The sequence below is a fragment of the Bolinopsis microptera genome, chromosome 6, assembly GCF_026151205.1.
Source record: "Bolinopsis microptera isolate Bmic1 chromosome 6, MBARI_Bmic_1.0, whole genome shotgun sequence".
NCBI lineage: Eukaryota > Metazoa > Ctenophora > Tentaculata > Lobata > Bolinopsidae > Bolinopsis > Bolinopsis microptera.
Genome location: NC_087077.1, coordinates 5,200,350 through 5,227,482, shown reverse-complemented (window position 1 = coordinate 5,227,482; position 27,133 = coordinate 5,200,350). Strand labels below are relative to the sequence as shown.

At 38.6% G+C, this 27,133-nt stretch overlaps 3 protein-coding genes across 4 annotated transcripts in view; 1 reads left to right on the top strand and 2 right to left on the bottom strand.

The window, feature by feature from the left end:
- Positions 1–1,239, top strand: part of LOC134816709 (probable basic-leucine zipper transcription factor F) — an 82,511-nt gene extending 81,272 nt beyond the window's left edge. Inside the window, exons 3-5 of one of the 2 annotated variants that reach the window (XM_063825673.1) lie at positions 156–233; positions 804–957; positions 1,079–1,239. In XM_063825673.1, coding sequence (XP_063681743.1) covers positions 156–233; positions 804–957; positions 1,079–1,146 — 300 coding nt within the window. In that variant the 3' untranslated portion in view covers positions 1,147–1,239. The remainder of the gene's footprint in view (positions 1–155; positions 234–803; positions 958–1,078) is intronic. The other variant, XM_063825674.1, reaches the window with a different exon arrangement.
- The window catches only part of LOC134816708 (serine/threonine-protein kinase Tao-like), a 585,630-nt gene that overhangs the window by 137,277 nt on the left and 421,220 nt on the right, over positions 1–27,133 (bottom strand). The gene's annotated exons all lie outside the window — the stretch shown is intronic.
- On the bottom strand, positions 4,371–25,659 carry LOC134817632 (intraflagellar transport protein 80 homolog). Its single transcript, XM_063826871.1, has 12 exons — positions 25,639–25,659; positions 18,392–18,559; positions 18,066–18,147; positions 17,631–17,783; positions 17,192–17,329; positions 14,834–15,031; positions 13,649–13,796; positions 13,216–13,302; positions 12,790–12,964; positions 10,219–10,391; positions 9,787–9,903; positions 4,371–4,736 (listed from the first exon to the last, which is right to left on the bottom strand). The coding sequence occupies exons 3-12, from the start codon at positions 18,073–18,075 to the stop codon at positions 4,661–4,663; spliced, it is 1,275 nt and encodes a 424-aa protein (XP_063682941.1). The 5' UTR covers positions 18,076–18,147; positions 18,392–18,559; positions 25,639–25,659; the 3' UTR covers positions 4,371–4,660.

Below are 27,133 nucleotides of genomic sequence, written 5' to 3'. Positions count from 1 at the left end.
TGCCGGTTTCTCTTAAAATTCATGACCAGGAAAAGAATAAAAAAAGGAAATTTGATTTTATATCGGCTTCAATTACGTAATGATTCTGCAACTCCTGATTGAGTTTGAATAAAATTTCACAGGCCATTTTAAGTTCACCAAATTATCTGCCGTAGGGCGATACTGTGACGGAAAAGAAAACCTCAACGAGCTATTTTGGTACTGGCAACCTAAACTTCTGGCAAACCGGCAAGGTTTACATTATTTTATATTTTTGCTTCTTTATTATACATGTTCTGTTAATGTAAATGTCGTGTAGTAGGAAACCTCCTCGAGGACCATATTAGAACTCTATGCCTAAAGCATGTGAACCCAAGGGATTACATATACCCTTTTCAGCACCAAGCGATTGGTTGCACCCTGTGTTTGTTTAGTTCATTAGTCCCAATGCCTCTAGAACTATCTAGAGCGTATTGGTAGGACTCGGACCATTAAGGACCTCATAAGTCTCAATGCATAGTTGCGTATTTGCACTTGTATTGATAGGACTATAACAGGAGAACCGGAGAAGTATGTTTTCTCAACAAACTGCGATATAATTATAATTATATAATTAATTATATAATTATCATACTATTGCGTTGTATATTAAGCATCCAAATATGTTCTTATACAAGCTACTTTTTATGTTTTATATTAATGGATGATCAACGATGTCATAACTTCAACCAAAAATTATATGCAGTGAAGATTTTCAAAAGTTTTTCGATTCAATGACATCGATTTTGTTTAGCAGCATTGCCATTAACGACTGTTTATTTCAGAACACAAGCGGATCAGGATCTTCAAGTATGCAAAATGCTCTTAGTTCCTACAACAACAACTCTTCTTCTCAGAACCAAAACAACAAACAAGCTAGCAGCAGCAGCAGTGTCAATATGAATAAGTCCATCTCCAACAGCCTTAAAACCGCTAATGGTGAGCATACCAAATTGCAGTTCATCTTTCTTTTGGATAATTCCCTCGCCAATTTTAATTCTACAGTTTAATATTTATTGTGATGCTGTTTCCAGAACGCTCACTAAGTGAATCCTCCCAGATAAAGCCAAGAGTGCTGTGAAGACCAACATCTCAGACGCGCTCGCCAAGTACGGAGCAGGACACTAAACCACCCCCTACCGAGATGATGACCTCTAAATGATCTAAATCCTGGTGTTTGGGACACCACCTAGCTTGCTTGGGCCCGGTCTCAGCCACGTGATGTCCTTATAAGGGCATCATGTCACGTGACCACCTCCTCAGCTCCTTTCTCGGCGCGATACAGCCCGAAGAGGAGCAGACCAGAGGAGAACCCCCGCTCTCAGGCCGGACGAAGTAGATATCCTAATCCTGGTTCTGAGAGCAAAAACATGGTTGTTAACAGCAACCGTGTACCATCAACAACTGTACAGGGACAATAGCGGAGATATGACACGTGCTAAACACGTGCTGGACACGTGCTGGACACGTGCACAGGACTCTTGCTTTCTGTATCATCTTTAACTGTTTTTAACTGTTTTATAGGTATTAAAATTACCTTTAACTGTTGAGAATGTTTTTTACTGTTAACAGTTTTAAGGCATTTTAGATATTCTTAAACTGTTAAGCGAATCCTTTTCTTTGCTTTTAATCGACTGAGAGTCTCAGTATTTATAAATACTTTTTAAAAGAATAATCTGGTTTTTATATATCAGACTTTTTACCAGTTTTGTCTTAAGTCCATTCAGATTTCAGACATTAAACAATTTAAGACTCTTCTTAAATCAATTACTCTGCACTAATCGCTCGGAATCTTGTTACATATTCCAGTTGGAATTATAGTTTCTATAATTTAAAGTATCAACTTTAGCGGGAAGATTTGTAATAAAATAGTAGTAGTACTTAGTCTTAGTATTATTAAATTACTTAAATTACTTAGTATAATTAAATTTATTGTCTTAACTTTACAATATACGAGAGTATTATTTCGTTTACTCCCTGATCAAGTCCGCTAAATTAAGTAAGCTACAGTCATCATCGAATTGGATTCTGTACAGCCGGAAAGCAAAAACTTAATTCATAAATCCGGACAAAGAGAATAGAATACAAATGCACAAGCTAAGCTGCATTAAAAATTATGTTAACAAATTTCAATCAGAACTTGATATAGGAAATCAAATTACGTTTGGATTTCAGCTTCACTTTAAATTTGTGTGAATTCTTATTCCCAAACGCTGGAATAGGGTTAATTCGTCGAGCCTTGCAGTTAGAATCTGATCCAGAAGCTTGATTGGTGTTTGTGCTACAACCACCAACATTGTCAAAATCAGTGAATTCAAACACATCCATAGCCTGGGATCCGAGCAATCCGGATTGTGATCTGGGCAATCCGGATTCGAATCTTGAAACACTTTTGTCTTCTGATGCTCTACCGATGAGATTGTGGTTAAGCTCAGATACCAGGGTACTCCGAACTGAAAGTGTTTAGTTACACAAACACTCAACACGGCTATTGTATAACAGACATATGTAGGGTATGTTAATATTCAATATTTATAGTTGTGAAATTGTAATAAAGCCATAACAATTAGAACAGTTACTGAGTTAAAACTTGGACCTGAGCTGAATAGTAAATACCTCCAGCATAATCTATAAACTTTAATGCTTTAGCCTACCTTCATTCTATAATGCACTCTAAAACTAAGTGTTTTCTATTTGTCAGTACTCACTGGAGGCAGTAGAAGTGGGGTGAAGGGGCGCAACCCTCCCGTAGTGATTAGGTGTAGATCTGCCAGAAATCAAATGTGTAGCCATGTTAGATGTAGCCAAAGGTGTTAGTTTGGGTGTTATCAAAGGTGTTAGTTTGGGTGTTGATAGTGGAGTACTTAGAGGTGTAACCAGAGGCGTAGTTAAAGGTGTTACTTTGGGTGTTGATAGTGGAGTGTTAGTGAGTGACGACTGAGAGGGAAGGGTGTCGGAATCTGGGGAATGTGGTTCGGATCCAGGACTAGAGTTGGAGGGGGTGAGGGTGATGGTGGTTGGTACTTGGTGGAGTGGAGTGCTTGGTGATCCTTCAACACCTTCAATACGTCCTGTAAGCAAGTTTAGTATTTTAATTATCATTAAGTTTACCCATTACCAGGTTCGGTGAGTACCTAATTAGCCTATGTGGACTGCAGAATATTTTATTTATAATGGCATAAAACGGATTTTTACAACCAAACTGTGCCCCAGGAATTTAAATTTTGTGCCCCAGGTGTGCCCCAAGTGAGCCTAGCTAAATTACCAAATTCCCTCACCATCCATGTTTTTAATGTCTACGTGGCAACTTGAAGAAGCTCAGGCATTTTAAAACTTTTGCGTAAACTGTTTTCCGTTTTTTATAGGATGCCCATAACCTAGTCAGTAGTCAGTGTACTAGCATGTTTTGGATTTGTCACACATTCGGCATTTCAAGAAACAAGATAGCAGAAAGGTTTCTTGTAGAGCCCTGGTAACCGTTTAGAATTAGACTTCAGTCGCGGACAGTGGACACTGATCGTTAATAGGTTCATTTCTTAGAGATAAATTCATTCTGCCGAAATAAAACAAACGGAATCGAATTCCACGACTCCTAAGAATGTTCTAGAATAACTGGGGAGGCCAGGTGATAAAATTCCTATGCCGGCCAGAAACCTAATTTTATTTTCAAGGCAATGAACTTTATCTACACCCTTCCATATTGAGGATTGTTATTCAAATTCCTACACAGAAAGCGGCAAAGTTGAAAACGTGGCAGTGCAGTTTATAGTTATCTTACCCTGTATTATTGGAGGCGAGGTTGAAAACATGTGAAGTGTGATGTGTGATGTGTGATGTGTGATGTGTGATGTGTGATGTGTGATGTGTGATGTGTGATGTGGAAACTGGAACTGCCACTGGTATCAGCTAGTGGTGAGGACACTGTGATTTAACCATGCGGACCATGCTGTAGTGAAGATGTTAATTCGATAAAATCAAAAAGTCTTTAAGAGAATAAGCTTCCACTCATTTCCGCACAGCCCCCCGCAAATCATCAGAGCCTATTGTATATTTTGCATTATATATAGGCTCCTTTTGGACAGTAAATCTGATATCGCTCGGTAGCCAAACTTCCCACTATTAATAGCATTAATACCAAAGTAGTAACGCCCTCCTAATAAACATATCTACTCAAACCGGGACCGTTTTTGACGTTGTGGACAAAATTAGGGTCGAGGTCTTATTCTGCGTGACACATATCATGCTGGACAAAATGAATTAAAGGATATTATTATTATGGACTAGACTCACCATAGTCCATCGAGAATTGTGATAGAAATATTATAATTTCGAGAAATTCTATAGATCGTTTTAGCATTGCGTAAAATTCAAATATATAATCATGTATAATAAACACAAATAAACAACAACTCGACAAAGCACTCAAAAAGGTATAAACCCCACCACATTGCTATATATCTGACTACTTGACGTCTGTTGACCAGTCATGGATTAAATCTGTGTCCAGCACATGTTGTAAATGTTCCAACTGTTAAACATTGTTTGTTGTCCCCAATTACTTTAACCCGAGCCAAAAGTCGAAAACAGGATTTTAATTCACTACGTTCACAGTAAATTGAGATTTATGATCAGGTCCAGCACTTCATTTTCCTCGTTCACTTTCTAGTTCCATGTTGATTTTATTCTGTATTGTAGTCCAATCAACGGATATCTCTTTACTGAAATAGATTTACGCCGTCAGTTGATTGGTTACTTAAAGTTGGACAATATTTAAATCACATTAAGGTTGTGATATAATTGGGAGAAAGAGTGATCTAGAATTCCCTTGAATATTGATGTTGGATAGCCATGGTTAGAATTGACAAAAATGTATGGACTATGGACTATTAAATAAGTCAATCAAGGACACATTTTGTGATAACAAAATAATAAATGTATACAGTTTAATTCTATAAATCTAGAACTGATATATCTAAAGTAATCTCTCAATCTTAAAATCTTAAAATAGATTTGATAAAGGATAATTTTAAAAATTACGAACAAAAAAAAGCTTCCAACAAAAAATCTCAAACATTTATCATTAAAAGAGTCCTTTAAAAAGCTGCTAACTTCAAGCAATGAACCGTTATCACTCAAATATGAATCTCGTATAAATCAGCAGAGCACCAGGGATGCACAGCCAGCCTGTTATACTCCATCCTCTCCTCAGCATCTTTAGCTAGACACTGTCTCACAAAGTCCCTACACAGCACACCAACTCTCGGTAACCTCGGGTTATAGTTCAAGATCTCACCCCGGTTCCTAAACGGGTGGTATCCTGTCACCATCTTGTGGACCAGACACCCAAAGGCCCATGTGGTGGCATCAAGAGCAAGGTAGCAGCCAGTGTTGTAGAACTCCGGGGGAAGGAGTATGGAAGTTCCTCTACCGTAGGTGTAGGGGGTGTTTTTGTGATAAAGAGAAGCTGAGCCGAAATCGATCATTTTGATTTGGTGGGTGGAGATGTCGATAAGAATGTTCTCGTCTTTAATGTCCCGGTGATCAACTCCTACTGACAGGCAGTAGGTTATAGCACTGTGAACTTGTAGGAATATGTCACGTGATAGTTTCTCCGAGAGGGGGCCTCTTTTCTTGATGAAATCGAATAAATCTACAGAACCCTGACTGTACTCCATCATGATGAACCAGTTGTATCTCGTTTGAACGTATCCATGAACTTGGATGATATTGTCGTGTCGCAGTCCGTTGAGACAGTAGATTTCTAGAGGGAGGAGTCCTTGAGATTTTGTCTGGGCTAGATGGCTGATCTTTGATTTCTTCAGTTTCTTAGCTGCAAGAAGTTTGGAGTCTGCTTTTCGAGCCACCACGTACACTTTACCAAATCCTCCTGCTCCGACCTTCTGTTTTATCTTGAAATGTCGGCGGAATTCAAGGGTGAAAAGTGACTTGAACAGTTGAAGTAACATGGCAGAAACAAATTAATCAGAGTGGAAATGAAACGATAGATACATAGATGCAGAGAGATGATCCTTATGAATAACCCTCAATTAGCTAATCAGCCGAGATAAGAAATCGGATAACAGGTGTAACAAACAGCACTGGAGATACGAAACTCAGCTCCAGTCCTTGTATTGCAACTCTAGATGTTCTGAGTCAGCACCTTGCACGAGATCTGCACCAGTTATTGGAGCAGTCATGAGAGTCATACAGGAGGGTCGCTAATTGGGTCCACTGAAGATCATATCTACTGTTATTATAGTGCTAATTGGGTGCCTACAGCTGTAGACGTTTTGTATTAAAGAGTGTGATGTGATACACACGATTACACAGGATTATGTAGCTGATTAGTCTCGGAAATGTAACACAGTTCAGACGTTTTGGGTGAAGTTGCTGTTTGGAAGATAACAGGTTAGACTGATTGGGTGTCGAATAATTTCCCAGTCTACCCTGCCAAGGAAAAGTTTTGACTAGGCGAAATTTTCCAGCCGATATATTCCATCGTATCTGTGTGTACTGTATAATGTATATCCTGTGATTGGAACATGAGATATAAATCATATTGAGCTGTGAATGTAAGACCATGAGCTCATGGAATTTAAATATAGCATTACATGATCCGTACCCAGGCCATGATATTGGTGACGACATGACAACAAAGTGTTATACGTTTGGCCCCAATGATTGTAATCAGTATATATGGATATGAAATTCCATTACAAGATTCAATTTCCTGAATTTATAGACAAATTTGATTACTTATCCGATCATAATAGAGCGTAAATGTGTTGGCAGTTCAACATTTTGCACAACTGCCGCAGTTGTGCAAAATGTGTGCAAAACAATCAATCTATATATTGATATAATGAACATGATATTTCCTTTAAAATGATAATATGTGAGCTGTGAATCACTGCTGATAATCAAGTTTTCTGTCAATGTTGATTGTTGATCTTACGAAGCGAATCTTAAACCTTAAGCAATCAACATGGGGGGGGGGGGGGGGGGGGGGGGGGGGGGTGGGGGTCCTGAGCATTTTTGAGAGTCCCGACGAAAATGCCAAATTCTCATTCTCAAAAATTATGTTGAGAAAAGTTTCCAGGAGAGGCGAAAAACTCATTCTCAAAAATTGGTTTTGGGTATTTTTGGACCACATTGCATTGATATGAAGAATGATTTGGTATATCACTATTTTTGAGTGGACAATTTTTGAGAAAATGAGAAATTTCCATGATGAATTTCTCAGATTCAAAAATAATTTTTGAGACAATTGAGTATTTCCGGCGAAAATGGTTAATTTCTCAGATTCAAAAATTCTCAAAAATACTCATGACCCCCCCCCCCCCCCCACATTAATTGACTTCGCACATTGATGAAAGCATTATATATAAAGTTGCCTTTAGTTGAAATATGATAATTTCAACTAAAGGCAACTTTATATGTGCTCAGCTATGTTTTGTTCGAGAAGCTACATGATATATACATTTTAATCGTTTTAATGAGATCTAATCTTGTGTGAGTTTTGAGTTTGAATTGATAACACTTATTATATATATTATTTTTTGAGTAAACATTGGCTGGTACTTCGGGAGTTTGAATTGATAACACTTATTATATATATTATTTTTTGAGTAAACATTGGCTGGTACTTCGGGCCGGTTAATCGTTTTAATGAGATCTAATCTTGTGTGAGTTTTGAGTTTGAATTGATAACACTTATTATATATATTATTTTTTGAGTAAACATTGGCTGGTACTTCGGGCCGGTTAATCGTTTTAATGAGATCTAATCTTGTGTGAGTTTTGAGTTTGAATTGATAACACTTATTATATATATTATTTTTTGAGTAAACTGGTACTTCGGGCCGGTCCCCAACAAAAAATGACATGTGATAAAGGCTTGTAGATGTTCATTGTTTATTCACATTTGATTCTACCAATAGGGGATAAAAACTATTGAATTTATCAAAGATCAATATTTATCTTTGTATTCCGCACATTTGGCAATATGTTTCACACTTTCTGCATTTGACGCCGAATGCCGATAAAATTGAATTTGATTGAAAATTGAATTAGATAAGTTTACGATTTCGCAGAAAAAAAAAACAAAAAGAAGGTGACACAGGCCAAGAATCTAGTTAAGTTATCACTAGATACTGGTCACATTCTGCACAGATATAATTTTATTTTGCAAAAACTCTTCTCGTGCTACCCTCCCTGCTTAATGATATAACCAGGTTACCGAATTTATCGAGCGTGTCCTGCATGTGGTACTTCTTGTTCGGGGACTGTTCTACAAAGTACAAACATTTCAACCTAAATTCATTCGATAAGGAACGCTACGTCAAGTAATACTTTTGTGTGGTAACGGTTATTCTTACTCGATAGGCACTGGGCACTGGCATTCCTTCTGTACCAGGAGAAATTCCACGTCAGGTAATGATTTTGACCTGAAGAATTGAAATTTCGAGCCATAATTGCAGTGTTCAAGGGTTTTAAGATCCCAACCAGAACTAATGTTAACGATTGAACATTTTGTTAAGCAGGTATCATCTCTATATATTTTTTATTTTTATTTTTCTGTAGCAAATGACATGTTAGAAATAGTTAGCCAAACTTATAAACCGATTCTCGTAGTCATGAGTAATAAGAGACCAGGCTCACATACGAACTTTTGAAAAAATTCCATAATCAAAAGTTAGTATATGATACTCTTGAATGTCTTGAACTTTTGGTCACCCAATACAACTATCTGGAAAACTACATTGATTTTGGACAAACTTTTGTATATTGGTACAGCCTACAGTCTTGATCTCTTGATCTCTTGATCACTTGGTCTCTAAAAGTGCTCCCTGATCAGAATGCAGATATCTTGCGACATTGTTTTCTGCAGATAATATTTATGAAACTTAGCGTTGAACAAAATTCTTTGGAGAAGACTTCAATTTAATACAGATTTTCTTTCAGTTTGTGAGAAAGATTAGGCAACAGAGTTGTTAAGTTATTAGCTATCTGTTGCTTAAAACTTTAGTATATACTGCTGCATATCAAAAGTCTTTCCAAAAACTACTTTTACCCTCGTTTTATGCAATTTCTATCACTTTAAGCCAATAACAGTTATAAAAATGTTTGATAATTAGGTATGTAATTAGCTAGTTATCTAATTAACTGTTTATCTGACGTAAAAATAGTAACAACAAAAGTTTTACTCATTGATAAGCACCCTCAATCATTCCACATCCTTCTACAAACAAGAAAGGTGGATCTGTATGAAAGCAATTGTCTATTGATATTAAAAGTTTGCCAGATTTCTCAGTAAATGGAATTTTGCTCTGTATTGTGAACTTTGTAGATCTGTAACGTGTTCATGTTGAATCTGAACCCAGTACAGATAACACACGCTAAAATATCTTTGTGCAAATAGCATTAGCGAATTCAGAGATATGGAAATATTTGACCAACCATAATACAATTAAAGCTGCACGGACTGGGTTTGGTCAAAGGCCATTGGGCCAAGTTTATCAACAACTTTAAAATGAAATTGGCTCTTCTTCTTCATATTACAGAGACAGTCGGATGTTTTTGAGATTATATACTACTGTCTACGCAGTACTACAACTGTCGTAGTACTGCGTAGACAGTTCCATTTCAGAGAAACTTGAGATTCAGGAATCAAACACTAAGTAAATACACGACGGCTGAAGTGGGGGGGGGGGGGGGGGATCTGGTAAGTTAGTCACTGTATTTGTACCCGCTTACTAATATAATAACCTGTATTGAAGAAAGACATTGTCTGACTCCTCTAACCCGAAGTCCTGGAGATACTTCTGTTTGTAGGCCAGCACTGTATCTACATGTGTCTTGTGCTTTACAGCTAGCTCCAGCGCCCTGAGATTGTACTCACGTTAAAGAACAATTAATACATAGTTTTCTGAGAACTTTGAACAAGCACTGCTATTCCCAACTCCCGTATGCTGTTTTTTCAACGATGAGAAAGTAATGACGTTGTTCTCAGACTAACCCCTAGCTATATAACCCCTACTATTTCTTCCATCTCTTCAATGAGATCAGACAAATTATTTACTTATTGTTAACTTATAAATAACTTTAATTATTTACTAAAATTAATAAATTTTTATTGCGTTTTAAACCGATATTTCGTGAAAAGTGAGAATTACTCTCCGCAAGTTTAAAGAGTATCACCTGTTCCATCTGAAGAGGTCCACATTGAGTCTGATGGCTCTGTAAACGAGGCCTGCCTGCAACAGGGTCCCTTCAGCCTCAGCAGTCTGCTTACAGAACAGGGACATCTCAGCGTTCCGGGCTGCTTTGTTCGAGATGTCCTTTATGTAAGAGATGTACTCTACCTTTTCCGTCTGTAGACAATGAGGTTAGGTGAGGTTATGTGATGTTAAGTGAGGTTAGGTGAGGTTCTGGTTAAGTGAGGTTAGGTGAGGTTATGGTTAAGTGAGGTTAGGTGAGGTTCTGGTTAAGAGAGGTCAGGTGAGGTTCTGGTTAAGTGAGGTTAGGTGAGGTTCTGGTTAAGAGAGGTTAGGTGAGGTTCTGGTTAAGTGAGGTTAGGTGAGGTTCTGGTTAAGTGAGGTTAGGTGAGGTTCTGGTTAAGTGAGGTTAGGTGAGGTTCTGGTTAAGAGAGGTTAGGTGAGGTTCTGGTTAAGTGAGGTTAGGTGAGGTTCTGGTTAAGTGAGGTTAGGCGACGTTAATTTGGAAGATTTTGAGAAGGCCAAATTAAATTCTAGAACCTCCTGACTCTACCCTCTTTTCCCCAAGATAATCATATCTTCAGATGTATAGCCTTCAAGGCTACGAGAGTGAGTAGGAGACAATTTCTAATATCCGGCTCCAGAGGTAAATTACTCATTCGAACCTTCCAGGCGAATGAAGATTCAAGAAAATCGTAATTTTCTCGTCATTAATCTATCACGAGCTCAGAAAAGACAGAATTCTATATGTTCTAGAATACTGACCTCATCGTTAACACATCAATCGGTTCGGGTTAGTGTCAAAGTTAATTCCGGAGATTTTGAGAAGGCCAGATATTGATGTAGTGACATTTTTAGGGAGTGAAATACTTCAAGTTCGTGACATTTTCATATGATGACTGGCGAGATTGTTCAAATACAATGGTTTCTTAAGAAACTGGAGTTCTGTCACATTGAGATAAAGAGTTTGACGTTAAGATTGATGAGCGACTGATGATAAAATCAAACAATCTGCTATAATAAAATGAGCTTCCATATCTTGAGGACATTACATATCAAATAATCCTATTCATGTTATAATTATGTTTCGTGTGACTTAAAGTTAAGAGTTAAGGCCACAGGGGGGGGGGGGGGGTCCGAGGTCGATTTTGAGATTTTGAGATATATTGTAGAGCTCGATCTAAATTTTCAAATGCTTTTGTCCTTACCGAAAACAAAGTTTCCTATTTGAAGATATCGCGCGTTGAATTTTGAGGTTTACCTGTAATTCTATTGTAAATGAAAACTTTAAATGAAATCGTGTTCAAAATCTATCTTCTTTTTCAGTTTATGACTTAGAACCTTGTAACTTGGCAACAATGTTCTTCAAGGTATTTTGAGTTTTTGTTATGTAACGATTTATGGCATCTTGCTCCAAAGCTGAGATATGAGGTTAACCATGAGTGCGGGTTACAAAATTTAAAATGGTTAACCTCATAAAAAGAGTTAGGAGCAAAATTACAACAATCGATACATAACAAACTTTTAAATTTATGTCAGGAACATAAGTTCCAAATTTGAGGTGAAATGGATAAAAACTCTAGGAGAAGATAGATTTTGAAGTCAAAAATTCGAGGTTTTCAGGAGAGGCAAAATATGTGATTTTTGAGAATTTTGCCTTTATTTACATATATTTTTTAAAGTTTAACTGCTGAAATAACACAAAAACAATAAAAACAAAGCTTATCGTAGTTTTCAGTCGTAATGGCATCAATATTTCTGCCCTCCATTATCGATTTATCAAAAAAATGAGGTTAAATGAGAATTGGTTAACCTCATTTATAAAAAAAAGTAAAATAGCTACAGACAAATGAGTGGTGGCAAAGTATCCACCACAAAAATATATATTGATTCAAAGCATAATGTTTTTTTGCATTTTTTGAGGCCTCGACCCCCCCCCCCCCCCCCCTGTGGCCTTAAGGTTTAATATTATATTCCAGAACATTCTGCCTCTATAACCCTCTCTTTGCCAAGAGGTAAGTTGGGATGTGTTCCAATATCCGGCCCCAGAAGTAAATTACCCATTCGAACCTTCCAGATGAATGAAGATTCAGAACTTCGTGATTTTCTTGTCATTAATCTATCATGAGCTCATGAAAAGACAGACTTTTATTCCAGAAAACATGTTACCGCATCAATATCAGCATACGCTGACTCATCGTTTATTAATCAAATGGTTAGTGGCAAGGCTAATTTGGGGGATTTAGAGAAGTTCGCGACATATTCATATGGTTCTTGAACATCAATCGAGTTGATGATTGGTGAATTAACAATGAGATCAGTATTCTAGAACAAAATTTTCTCTTTTCCTGAACTCGTGATAGATTAATGAAGAGTTAGTCACGAAGTTCTTGAATCTTCATTCGTCTGGAAGGTTCGGATGAGTTATTTACTTCTAGATTCTGTTAAATAAAATAAGGACACACATCTTGAAAACGTAAAAGCAGCGTATGCTATCTCTCGTTGTTAATTCATCAATCATCAACTCTATATGTTCTAGAACATATTATCCTACCTCGTTGATAGCAGCGTACGCAATCTCTGCTGTGTTCAGTTCCTTAGCAGCAGTAGCCATGGCAGCCAGACTAGCCCACAGGGCTGCATCCTTGACGAACCTACAGAGTCTCACGGCATCATCCCAACTGGTTTTGGACACGTAGTTCTGTAGAATTGTGGGGTAGGGGCTCACCCTGATAACAGTTGTGGGGTTTAATTCACTTAAAATTATGTGATGGGAATAAGATTAATTACCTTTCGAAGAAATATCATAATTTAAAACTGAAATCTAAAGTCTCTTTTTACAATACTGTCTCTGTATAACTGTACATTTCTTGGATTTTTAAATTAAACACTGCTGAGTGTTTTGCCTTAATAGTCGTGCTATCAAACTTCAATTTATTATTATTATTAATTATAGAATAATAGCAGAATAATAACTAACGCAGTGGACACGAGGCTGCCGTCTGATCTCCTCAGAGTACAGTGGTGACCAAGGAAACTGGCTATCTCGGGGTTCTTACCAAACTCTCTGTGGAAAAACATGATAATACATGATTAAAAACAATATGATTAATAACATAATGATATGACTAAAAACAATATGGTTAAAAACATCAGTTTAAAAGCGAGTTCAGGGTTGATTAGACAGTTGACAGTGATCAACCAATCAGTTTGCAGCAGCAACTATTATAAAATAGCAATGGCTACATGTCAAAGAAAACTTGTATCAAACATTCCCATATACCCATAGTCGAGTGAATCAATTTTACGGTGAAGCAAAATCAACCACTAGTTGATAAGATTAATAGATAACATTAATATATCATGGTAAGTTAATAAAGTTAATTAGCCAATTAATTAATTAAGAAACGAACCCAGCATCTTTGAAGACTTTACTCTGAGGGAGTAGTTCAGTGTCAATATACACAGCTCTGGGGTAGTACCACACGGTGAAGCGACCATCTTGTAGTGCTGACAACATGTTGGTGGTATCGTGCCACATTATGGTGGTAACCATTCCACCTGAGGAGGAATATTAGTCAGGTGACGAGAAAGTATTAGTCACGTGACAAAAGTGGGAACTTTTGTGATTTTAAGATCAGGCGCTAATAGTGGACTGCTACTTTGACCCATGCTGACAATAAGATGGTCTTTATACTGGGAACTAAAAATAGTTATTTTGATCGACGTCTGCTAACATTTATGATTTTGGACCACATTCATGTAGGAAGAAAGATGAGATTCCCTCAGCCCAAGATTTTAAGCAAGCTCGAATTTAAATCCGTCAAGGAGAGAATAAGTTTGTTTTCATTACCAAACTGTAACTGTAATTCTAGGCCTTCACATTCATTACTCATCAGTATAATCACAGAACTGAAGTTTATCATGCAAAATCCGTTCTGTTGTGAAAATTTAGAATCTTATTTGAGGCTAATTCAATAACCTGGTTTGATTATCAAAAGGCCCCGAACCAGCCCATCATAAGGGTCCCGAAAATACATCAATAGAATAACAGTCGTGATAATTGGAAGTATCGCAATTTTCTCTCCGAATTTTCTTATCAGTTAAGTATATCAAAATATGGTTCTATTCTCAGCTTTCGGTCTCCTTTCTTCATAGCAAAAAATTTTCTAGAATGACGCGAGTACTGGAAAATAAGCCAATTTTCTCCATTTCCCTTATCTAATAGTCTAGTAGAAGATAGTAGACAGCAGAAGTCTTATGGAACTGGGCCACTTTTCTATTAACAGTTTATTCTCGAGAAAGGGTGAGGTTGATATTTCGAATCTGAACGTCTCTTCGCTACAAGAAAATAATATGTATATTTATATTGTAGAACAGGTCGATCTAGAATTTAGACTATGAATGTACATTATACATTGTACATTATACATTGTATTAATTTGACAGACTGTTATATTAGTATATTAGTACTGGATTGCCATAATTCCGAAATTACTCATTTTGGCTAACTTGATGTATAAAATCCCAAAACACGGTTTGGCAAGATATCATCATGTATAAAAATACAAAACATCTTAACCGTATTACCTACTCACCTAACTTTTTGAGTTTAGTAAGAGGGTTACTGTGTCGGATCTGGACCAGAAAGAGATCATTATTCTTATCCACGAAACCCAGGCACCTCTCATTGGTAGACCCGTACTGGTCTAAAGCTACATTCATCAGCTCTTGTGAGTGGTATAGGGGTTTATCTGTAAGTTCTCTCCCCGTGTTGACGTCAAACACGTGATACGCTGAAACAAGGAGTTATTGGATTAGAGCCAAACACGTGATCAGACTGTTTTATCATGTATGACAAACAAAAGAGGATCGTATTATAATGTATATTTATCTGTACACGTGACAGAGAAATAACAATTGTATGTTTTGTTAATCATTATTCCCTGTAGAAAGCTGATTCGTCAAGGTTTTTAAAATTATAAATCTACTTTCAGAATCAACTGTTAGAATTGCATTCTGTACTTATTTTAAGCCCTATTTTATGAACCGGATTTTTTCTAAAGTTTTCCTTTTTTAACTCACCTCCCATCATCGCCAGCCATATAAAGGATATCTTAACCAGTAATTAATCAAGTTATTTTAACAAGTAATTCTTGAATTACGGTGATCTAATGCTAAGTAAAAGAAATCTACTTTTACGGAACTTTTGAAGATACTTTTGGTTTCGAGAGTTATTTCGTGACATACTTTGAGATAATCATAATTTCTGCAGAAATTATCAGCCGTGAAAGTGTGTGTCAGGCCTTGCAAGTTCTGTGTTCTAGAAGGTGACGGAACAAACAATTATTTAATTTATCAGCAGCCCAGAAACCCTTATCTAATGGTTAAAATATTTAAACAGAGTTGTATGCTATGATAGAATTATTTTGATAATCGGTAATTAGGTCATTTTGCCCCAAAATTCGTTTATCGATTAAGTCAGTCCAACCAGCCACGTTCAAATTTTTAAACAAGAAATTCTTGAATCGTACAGGTCTATGATATTTCCTTAAAAGGAATTAAACAAAGCCCTTTTTCGTTCCGATAACACGTTTTTCAGATAAAGTTAATTTTAAAATCATCAGTAGAGTATCATACTAATACTATCTGACGAGGTCTTGTCTCTTGCAACATGTGGCTGCAGAAACAAATATTTAATCTATTTACATGGCCTTCCGGCGTATTAATTCGGAGTACTGTATGCGATCTTAATTTATTTATTTTCAATCAGGGAGTGACCGGAAAAGTAGCGTCGGTAACTTAACGATAACTTAGTTCCGCGCAACATATTTTAATTTTCTGGCTACTTTTAGACAAGTCGACGATTTCTTGCGGTAAAATATAATATAACTAGAAACCCGCCGCTAGTCGAAAGCTTTGTTCGAGGAAATTTTAAGCATCAGTTATGTTTTAATTTCTCTTCATCATATAGCCCCAAAACGATACTTTTTACCGCATCAAAAAATTTCAATCACAACCAAAGTTATAAATATATATAGGTATAATTATATAGCGTCATGAGGGTAAATGTGAGCTAGTTGTGAAATTCTGATATTTCAATCGAGAATGACAGTCAATTGAATTATTGCCAGGCAATTAAAATGTTTAACTGCGCAAAGTTATTTGCGTAATTAGAAAACAACAATATTTTTGTTGATTGTGTGTGCGCGGCGTCATGTCAGCATTGTGTGTAGCTCTAGCGAATTTAGTATCGAAAAAAAAGTATCGATACTTTTTACTGCATCAAAATATTGCAATCACAAACAAAGTTATAAGAAGTCATAGCGTGAGCGTAAATGTGAGCTAGTTTTGAAATTATGGCGTATCATACAGCATAACAACGCGTTGTTAATCTGTGGTTGCTCGCGCACGTGCATTTTTATCGTTGCTACGCAACAGCGCAGTAAACCTTTGCTTAAATAACGCCATTATTCTAACGATTATTTAACCTCACTTCCGACGTTAATTATAAAAAATCTAAAGCCTAAATCAAAATTCTAAGAATGCTATAGCCTATTCCTATCCTTTTTCTACAACCCTGCTAAAAATGGCGAGGTTTCAACTCCATTTGCGAGCTGGGTTTGGCATCACCAGAGGGTCATTTTGAGGTCGATTTTCGGTGTTTTTTCTTCTATGTCCCCGTTGCCGGGGAAATTTCGTCAAGTTTAAAATATAATATAGATATATTAGATCTGCTTTAATTCCTAACCATCAGAATATTGACCTTATTTCAACTTATATGAGTAATCTTCTATTTGTAGAGTCTCGCTAATTATGGTTAGGTTTGAAACAAATTATTATGAAAAATTAGGCCAGACTAGAACTTCCACGCAAATAACAATATGAAAACAATAAGACAATAAGATAAGAAATTAACTAATTAACCAACTAATTAATTAACTTCGCTAACTTACCTCTGCTATCCCTGCTATCTACAAGCACGAGGGTGTCACTGCTGATTGCTATATTGTTCACATTGAGGGAGTCTGTTCTGATACCACTGTACTTGGGAGAGCATATCATCCTACCTTCATATGAGTACACCGACAAACCTGACAAAAAACATTTTATTGACAAGCCGGAGACAAAGCGCTATATTAACACTCTGTTTATAACACTATGTTAACACTTTATCAGGTTATAATTTGTATTGAGATCAATATTAACACCTTATCAGCGCAATGAGGGCATGTTAACCGTAATATTAGTAAAGCTCAAACAGCTAAACAGAAACTCGTAAATTTTAACTATTATAGTTATTAGGAAAAGAATAGAGTAACGGGATCAGCCTTGTAAGTAATAGTACTTATTCATTATTGACAACCCAGCAGCCAGCTGTACCCTTAACTTTACCTTGCACTGAGTCGACAATAAGAAACAGTTTCTTAGCCAGTAGGATAGCACTAGTGGTGAGCCCCTTGAGGTCGAATATAAGGGGAGTGTTCCAGTTAGTAGTGCTGTAGATAAGACACTGCGAGGAAGTGGTCACCACCAGGTGATCCCACCCTGGAGATAGGTACAGTTATGTAATTCATTCGCGTTGTACAATGTACATTATAGTTCATTATCATAGTTTTAATCATTAAGTGGTTCGTTGTCGTCCAGGACATTTTAAAAATGGAAATCGGATTCCGCATTTAATGATAACCGGATCAACTAAATTCTATACAATAATTTCCAGAAACTGTTCGATTCACGCAGCATCGATCAGTGACGGTTTTAATGCTATATATAAAACACTGCAATTATACACCCTTGAGGTAATACTATTACGAACTATAAACTCACCCAAACTCATTTTAACGACTCTGTCTCTAAACTCTAGCTGATCTTTAGTGTTGTTCACCACATCTTCCACAAGTAACACTTTCTGAGGGTTGATTAATAGTGAGAACAGGTTACACTTTTCAGGTTACACCTTTTCAGGATGAATACTGAGGGCTGGTACATATACTTACAAAATAAAAAAAGTTTATAATTTTCTGAAGGAAGCTAGAGACACCGCCGGTGGTGTCTCCAGCTTCCTTCAGATAATTATAAACTTTTTGGCCACGTTTACTAGTTTTTGACTTCATGAAAAGATCATTAAAAGTCTGAATTCCATAAATTCTTACCTCTTCTTGAAGAGTAACTACCAGATGTTTCCACTCGATAGTCTGGTTGACAACTCCCGCAAAGATCACGTGACCGTTACCACAGCCCCCTGCCACTAACGTGCTGTCACGTGACCAATCCAGGGAGTAGATAGATCCCGTGTTTGGCTTGTCCAGACTGTAGCACCACTAGCAGAGGTAGTTAGATTAATTATCTCTTAATTTAATAGTTAATCAATAAACACACTATCAATTCTTGCGGTACAATGTAGAAGCTAATAATTCATTCAGTACGATATGCCGTCTCCATATTCTCCACAAATTGATTTACATAATGGAGATTTGTGCAGATTGTGCAGATTTTTGTTATCTAATCATCCAATTTCTAACCAACATCATTTGCAATATTAATGAAATCTTATTTATGTAAATTATATTATTTTATGTCTCTTATTACGCCACGTACATTTTTGAATTTATCAATTTTACGCGCCAAATTTCCAGAAAAACCGGCATTCGCGAAACTTGTCACATACGGCTAGATGCAAAAATACAGGATGCTGAGCGAATCTGCCGTTTGAGATACTCGAAACATTAAAGTATTACAGATTAAACTTTCGGGTTGCAACGGCTCTTCTACTGCCTGTTAGGAATCGTGCTGATTCCTAAATCCGAAGTGTTTTTATGATGAGCAGATTTAGTAAAGTAGAAAACTATGAACTATGCTGTTATTCAGGAAAACGTGACCTTCTTCAAGTAAGAGAATTGATCTGATCAAGAGTTTTTAACTCGTATTCATTTTTGCAGCTAGTTCATTTAAAGATACAAATTAATAATTATTTGAGCACACGTTTTTTTCACTAAAGAAATTTTGTAAATTTTGTAAAGTATCCTATGTCTCCGTGTTGACATCTTCTTATTCTAAAATAAATATTGATTTAGTCCACGCGACATTTGGCCTTTGAAATCCTGTTTTTACTGAAAAACCTGTTTTCATTCAGTCAAACTGAAATGACTTGCTCTTACCTTTGTAATAAGAGTGAGCTAAAGCTCCATGCTAAGATAAGTAACATTGTTAGTAACAATCATAACACTCCTCATATCTCAGATTCCACGTTATCTTCCAATGTATGTTACTAGACGTCTTTCCAAATGATACTTATTTGAATCGTTATCTATCTGCGTATCCTTTACATCCTTCCCAATCAATAAGCTGGATATTGACATTGGGGTAAAAGTCCAACGTGATAAAATATTATTATTCATGTAAATAATGTCCCTCATGATAATAATAGTGTCCGTTCATCACGTAATAACAAGATTCTTATCGTCAATAAAATATTATTAATCATGTAAATAACGTCCCTCATGATTATAATAATGTCTGTTCATCACGTTATAACAAGATTCTCATTGTCAATAATATATTATTAATCATGTAAATAATGTCCCTCATGATAATAATAATGTCCGTTCCTCGTGTTATAACAAAATGACGGTCATGAATTGACTGTCATGTATAATATAATATCGTTATGTATCATATTAATCCAATAGTCATGATAAATAGTATAACATATTTGTATCACTTCTATCATGTCCCAATTGTCCTATTACCCTCTGAAATACCCCAAATTCCATCAATCCTCATCTGCGTCTGGTTGTCCGCTGACCTCTGCATCTTCGTACCGCTTCTTCTTCCCGTCCGCCTGCAGTAACCTCACTGGATTCCTAGTCCTCCCAGATCTCCGAACGGTTAGCGCCGCATCAGGTGGAGCTACCGGGGACTGTTCCATGACCTCCGGAACACCGTCGTTCACTTGAGGGTGTAGTTCATCTCGCTGGGGTTGTGTCATCGTAGGGCTGTCTGGCTCCGGAGCCATTTCACTGCTCACTACTCTCTTGTGCGTTTTCAAGTAGTTGAACCGTCTATCTTTACGCGTGCCTCTACTGTCCTTATCCACTGGCTCCATCGTGTAAGTATATCCGTCACCCTTGATCACTGTTACCCTGTACGGCTCCGAGTAGCGGGGGGATGTCTTCCCGCCTTTATTGCTCCTTGCTTCGTCCGTGAGCCTATAACGCACCAAGTCGCCTACTTCGTACGGGGTTTTGCAGGGTCCTTCTTTCTCTGCTGATTCCACTCTCTCCTCTTGATATTCGACCAGGTTTGTTCGTGCTTGCTCAGTCAACAGTCTGCATTCTTCGTCCCTCTCCTCCAATACAGTTGTTCCAGGCTTCTTCACCTTATCCCTCTCCTGAGCAATCATGTCGTCTGGTCGGTTAAAATCCCTGCCAAACAAAAGCCTAGCTGGAGTAAAACCTGTTGTAGCGTTGATCGAGTTGTTGTGGCTCCCTTGTACCAGGTATAAGGCCTCCGGCCACTTCTCCCCATCGTTCTCGCAAAGGCATCTGATCTGGTTCATTAACTGGTTCTGCCTCTCTACTTGCCCCTGGCTCTGGGGGTGTCCCGGTGAACCCAACTTGTGTCTGATACCCACTCTTTTACACAGTTCCTCGAACACCTCTGCAATAAAATGTGGACCTCTATCCGATCTCATCTTTTCCGGGATCCCGAAAAGACTTATCCATCTTTCGACCACTGCATCTGCTGCCGTTTTTGCTCTTGCATCAATGGTCGGTACAAAGATTATGAATCGACTAAACACATCTTGCATTTGGAGGACGTACCTGTATGGATGCTCCCTCGCTGTCTGGAATGGACCAAGAAAATCAAGCATCATCTCCTCCAGAGGTTTTCCGGGTATACTCGTCTTGGACACTGGCGCCTTGTTCGGGTTGTTGACGTGTTTGTTCAGACCACACTCTTCACATGCCTGAACGTATTGTTCTATGTCTTGCCTCATGTTCGGCCACCAAAAGTTATCTCGTGCCCTCTTCCAGGTGCGTGTGTTCCCCATATGAGCCGCTGTAGCACTCCTATGAACAAGATTCATAATTTTGTCCCTGTACGTCTTAGGAACTATTATCCTGTTCTTTTCCACTGTTCCGAAGGGGTTGCTTTCCCGCTTCTTTCCCCCGTTGAACCGTAATCTTAATATCCCCTCTGAGTCGATGAAAATCCTGTCCCTATGCTTCCACATCGCTTTGACTTCTTCATCGTTGCTCCCGCTGGGCTTCCTCCACGATTCTGATTCGCTATTCCCGGGGTTCAGATCTGTTCCTTTCAAAACCGCCTTACGCATCGTTTGTACTGCTGCGTCATTGCTCTGCTCGCTCAGGATCTGTTCTCGACTGACAGTTATCGCCTCCTCGCCTCCAGCGGTCATCACGACAAACACTTCGCTACGGTCTTTCACAGCTACATTTCCGTCACATTTGACCCGTGAAAGGTAATCAGCTATTCTCATCTCTGGGCTTTTCCCTTTCTTATGAGTGACTTTCATGTCAAACTGCTGAATCAGGTCTAACCAACGTCCCCTTCTCCCCGTCTCATTCTCCGGTTCAAGTGAACGAAGCCAACTCAGTGCTTGGTGGTCCGTAATAAGGTTGAACTGCTTGCCTAGATACACTCTGAACTTCACTACCGCCTTAACCATCGCCAACAACTCCTTCTCGGTAGCTGAGTATCCCTGTTCTGCTTTGGATAACGCGTGGTGGTAGAATGCCACAGGCTTCAGGGTATCCGGTGCTTCCATGCACCTCTGTGCCAGCATGGCTCCCGCTGCCATTTGACTACAGTCTGTTACTAAGGTGAATGGCTTATCCATGTCGGGCAAACTCAACGACACTGCGTCCGCAATCAATTTCTTTATTGTTGAAAATGATTCATTCATTTCCTCCGTCCACTTCAGCCGGGCATACGGCTGGTCCGTGATCGCATTATACAATGGCCTGGCAATCTGTGACCATCCTGGTAGCCACCTTTGCACGTAGCCAAACGCACCTAAAGCCCTTCTAAGCTCTCGTACATTATGAGGGCGCTCTATGCTCCTCAGTTGCTGCACTCTCTGTTCGTTTATCTTCACCATGCCTTCTTTGATGGTGCATCCCAAGTAACTGACTTCTCTGACTCCAAACTGGCACTTCTTCGATGCCAAGGCCAGGCCTGCATCCTTCACCTTTTCCAGCACCTTCTTGAGCCGTTTCATGAATACCTCCCAAGTTTCCCCCCAGACTAGGATGTCGTCCAAATAGCACAGTGCATCGACGAAGTTTGAACTCCCCAAGATCACTGACATCATCCTTTGGAACGAATATCCTGCACCTTTCAAACCAAACGGGGTTCTTCCTGCAAACTCATAATGCCCCCATGGTACTACAAATGCCGTTGTCTCCGAATCTTCCTTTCGTAGTGGTAACTGGTGGTATCCCGACTTTGCATCAAGGACTGCAAAGTACTTAGCCTTCCCCAGCCTGTCCAAAAGATCGTCAATGAGCGGTATTGGATGTAAAGTCACTGTATTTGACTTCTCATTGGTTATCCGATAATCAATCGCCATCCTCAGGCTCCTGTCTTTCTTGCGTGCACACACTATGGGTGATGCCCATTGGCTGTTGGATTCCCTGACTACTCCTTGTTTGAGTAGCTCATCGACGTGTTCCCGGACTTCATCAGCTAACTCTTTTGACAACCTCCTCGGTTTGCTCACTACTGGTGAGCTGTCCTCTTTCAGCCTTATGGTGTGCTCCACACCCACTCTAACAATAGGCAGCTCTCCTCCCTTATAGAACACACCTTCATATCTGTTTAGAAGTCCTATTAATTGACCCCTCTTGCTCGGCTCCAGCTCACTGCACACCAACTCGCTCAATTCCGTTGCTTTGCCTTTCTTTGTATCCCTGGTGAACGCTTTACCCGCATTGTGGTTTGATACCCATACGGTCCCGAGTTCAACTGTAGCAATGGGATCCCCTTCTGCCAGGGTCACTTCTTCCTCTCCTAGATTTGCTACCCTGATCTGTACCTTACCGCTCTTTGTTCCCTGAACAATCCCGTAAGGTGTGCTTACTAGCTTATCGTCAAACGTTATTGGTTGAACCATATACTCCTTACCCATCTCCATGTTGGGGATGTAACATGTCACTAACGCTTCACTCCTGGTCGGGATCTTACGTTCGGTATCCACTACCACTTCCACTGAGTTCTCCTCCTCAATGGTCCCTGCGACGCTGCTCCTGCCTGCGGCTGGGTGGCATAGCAACTCTATCTCTTCACTGTTACCATTGATAGTCATCACACTCTTGTTGAAGTCAAATGATATGTTGGCTATCCTAGACCAGAAATCTATCCCCAATATCATCGAGCAGATCATCTTCTCAACCACAATGAATCGCTGGTGGGCAAAAGTCAGTCCACCCACAGAGACAGTTCTTCGTATCTCTCCCGTGACAGGTATTCTTTCGCCGGATACTCCTCTCCCACATAACGCCGATTTCTCCATTGTGGCCTTCTCCTGTTCTGTAAGTAAGTCCTCACATATTAATGACCACTGGGCCCCTGTATCGAACAGTGCAGTTTCCTCAACTCCATTCTCCCACTTAATCCTAATATATGGTGTCGAGTTCAGACCCTCTGAAGCGATCCCCTTCATCTGTTGTAACTGCTTCCGCCGTCCTTTACCACCCTTCTCAGGAGTAATGACCCGAAACTGGGCTCTGGCACATGCCCAAGGTTTCACGTCATGCTCCTCCCCTTCTCTGCTGCTAGGTTGCTCTCCAGTATTCTCCCCGCCCCCATCACTCTGCCCGTCTATAGGGGGCTCTACCGAAAATCCGTACCCCTTCCTCTTCCAGCCTTGTCACCTCTTCTTGCCGGTCTCCACGTAGGGTCCTCCTTCTTTCGCACTGCGCAGTGAAACCATCCCCTCGGTGTTTCTTTTTACAGTAGAAGCATTCAAGGAATTCTAGTGGTAGCCCGTCTGATGATTCACCACTTCCTCTCGAACTGCTGCTCCTGTTTGACCGGCCTGACTCGCCGGACGATTGCTTCCTCCTGTCTCCAGCATGTGACGATGACTTTTGCTCCCACGCGCTAACCGAATATTCTTGTGCTGCGTTGATGCTGCCGGTCTCCTTACCCATGGCTTTTACTGCGTCGTCCGTCTTCTTTGCTATATCCGCTACCTTCAGGAGGTCCTCCAGGGGTTTCGCCTCTTGCCGTGATTTCATCCAGCCACCCTCTAGCAGCTTCCGCTTGATCCTCTCGTCCCCCAATCCACTAACAAACTTCCATGCTACCCTTCTGTCGAGGTCTAATTGGCTATCTCCGTCGTATGCCTCTTTCACCGTCATTTGCAGTCGGGTCATGTAGTCGCTGATTGTCTCCCTGGGCTCCTGGATACTCTTCTCAAACCCAAGAATGTTCAGTTCGATTGCCTGTACATTCGTGAATTTATCCTTCAACTTACTTACAAGTAATTCGTCGTTACTTGTCCACGGATTCAGCATGGAGCTCGCAAAACTCACGTAATCAAATGCTTAGTTTGGACTTTGGAGGTATCACAAAATAATCGCTCCGACAATATTTCATTTCTCACACGGAATTTCTCACAGCTCTTCCGAGAAAATTTCGAAATGAAATGCAGCATAAAATTTCCTCCACGTCGACATCTTTATTATGATATTCTTATTCTAAGTTATTTATAATTTAACCTACGCGACAATCTGTAACGAATATCCTGTTTTTACAGAAAATTTGCAAGTCTGCAGAGTGAAGAATCATATGCAGTGGCCATATTGCTATTTGATTTACAATTAAAGTTCAACGTCAGAAAAGAAATGTGTATTTAATTACTCTCACGAAATGTAGCAATGGTCTTCAGTCAAATTTCAACATTATGGTGATAAGAAATTCAGGTCGACCGACATGCTCTGACATTACATTGATGTAATGAAGGTTTTAGATTAATTGTAAAACCGACATGATAGGAATCCAAAGTTTATTTTGGGATGGCTAGTGCTCTGCAGCCGCAGGAATCTTTACTACCACGACTCAGTCAGTATCTATTTTAGTCTCTTGCTAAATATTTAAGGGTAGCGGGAATTTCAAAGGTGGTTACGAATTCATTTTAATTTCCATTCTTTTCTAACCCTCGTAAATTTTTTATTTTTGTCAAAAATGGTACATTTATCTTAAATATTTTCCTAATTTTAAACAAAAAATTCTTTCTACCTCTGAAATTCGACGACCAAATCTCATTAATCAAATCATTGTACAAAGTCAGGCGCTACTTTTAGACTACCTTTTCTTCCTCAAATAGCCTGGTTAAAAACTGTGATTGTTGCAATCAGTAAATTAAACTCACGCCAGATTTATCGCAAAGTCTGAGGGTTATTAGTCACTAAATAGGAAAAATCCCCCAAAATTTTCAGGAAATCCAAGTCTTGAAAATTTGAAAGGTCCGATATTCCCTGCTTTTTTTTTTTTTTTTTCCCCCCTTTTTTCCAATGTCAATATTAAGGGGACAAGAGTTTTGGGAGATTTTTATATGACTATTGGGTTTTTAAAAATTATCACTTTGGGAAATTGAAGAATTTCCATTATCCAAGGCCCCTGGTTTTTGTGAAAAGGAGGCCCTACAACGCAAAGGCCTTTTTTTGATCCACCTGAAAGGGGGCGAGTTTCTAACCTTGGTATATTTGTCTGCTTTTAAAGGGAAAAAGGGGTCATTTTTTAACACCCTTCAAACCCAAATTTTTTTTTGGGGTCAAGTAGGCTTTTTAATAAACCCAATAAACAAAATTTTACCCAACGACCAAACTATTCCTTTAATTGCCCAAAGGGTTCCAGCCCCTTTAAATTTTTTAAAATGTGGTTGCTAAAAATAACCAGAGACCAAAAGGGGGTTAATTTTGAAGGTTTTGGAAAAAAGGGGGGTTACCCGAACACTGTTGGAATGTGTTGGCAACGCCCCTTTTAATTTTATCAAACCCTTTCAACTGCATGGCATTTGGGAATAGGGTGTTCGGGGAAAATTTTGTAGGGTTTTTTGGGGAATTGTCCTTTGGTTTTTTTAAAAATTCAAAAGTCAGGAATAGCTAAACAAATTTTGCAAAAAGGGGCTATGTATTTTTCGAACCGTTAAATTTTTTCCGAATTATTCTTCAATTAAATTTAAACTTTTTAAGGAAAATTTTCCTTTTTCCCAAATTCTATCTTTTTTGTTTTTTTGGGAAACTTTACATCTTCCAAACTTTTCACCCAATTTAGGTTCCCCCGTGAAGTTACTTTTTTTAACCCTTTTCAGGGGAGAAGGGACTTTTCCCCACTTTTTTAAGGCTATATCACACCCTTTTGGGGAAAATTTTGACGAATTTTTATTTCGGATGTCCGATACTGCTAAAATTTGACATTGTTCCGTTTTGAAAAATTCGGGGATAAGGGGGTTTTTTAATAAATAAGGGGAAGGTTGCCCCCTTATAGAAAGGAAATTAAAAAAAGTTGGGAGCTGGAAATTGGGAAAATGGTTCAAGTAGTATTTCAAACTTGGCAGACAATATATTAAATTTTTACTTGGGAAGATTTACATGATCCTTGATGAGTGTTAAAAATATCAACCAAAAACGCTTCCAGATTTGAAGTATTTTTCCCCGGGTGTCCCAAAAAACCCCTTTTAAAATTTTATTGGGTTTTAAAACCCAAGAAATTATGGGTTTCAGAAAATTGTAATCAAATTATTTTCCTTTCTTTTTTGTCGGCTCGAGTCCAATTCGTTAAAAATTCAGGTGGAAGGAAAAAGGATATAGTTGGGAGTTTTCAGTTCTTGCAAACATGAAAAATTTAATAATTTTCCCCCCTTT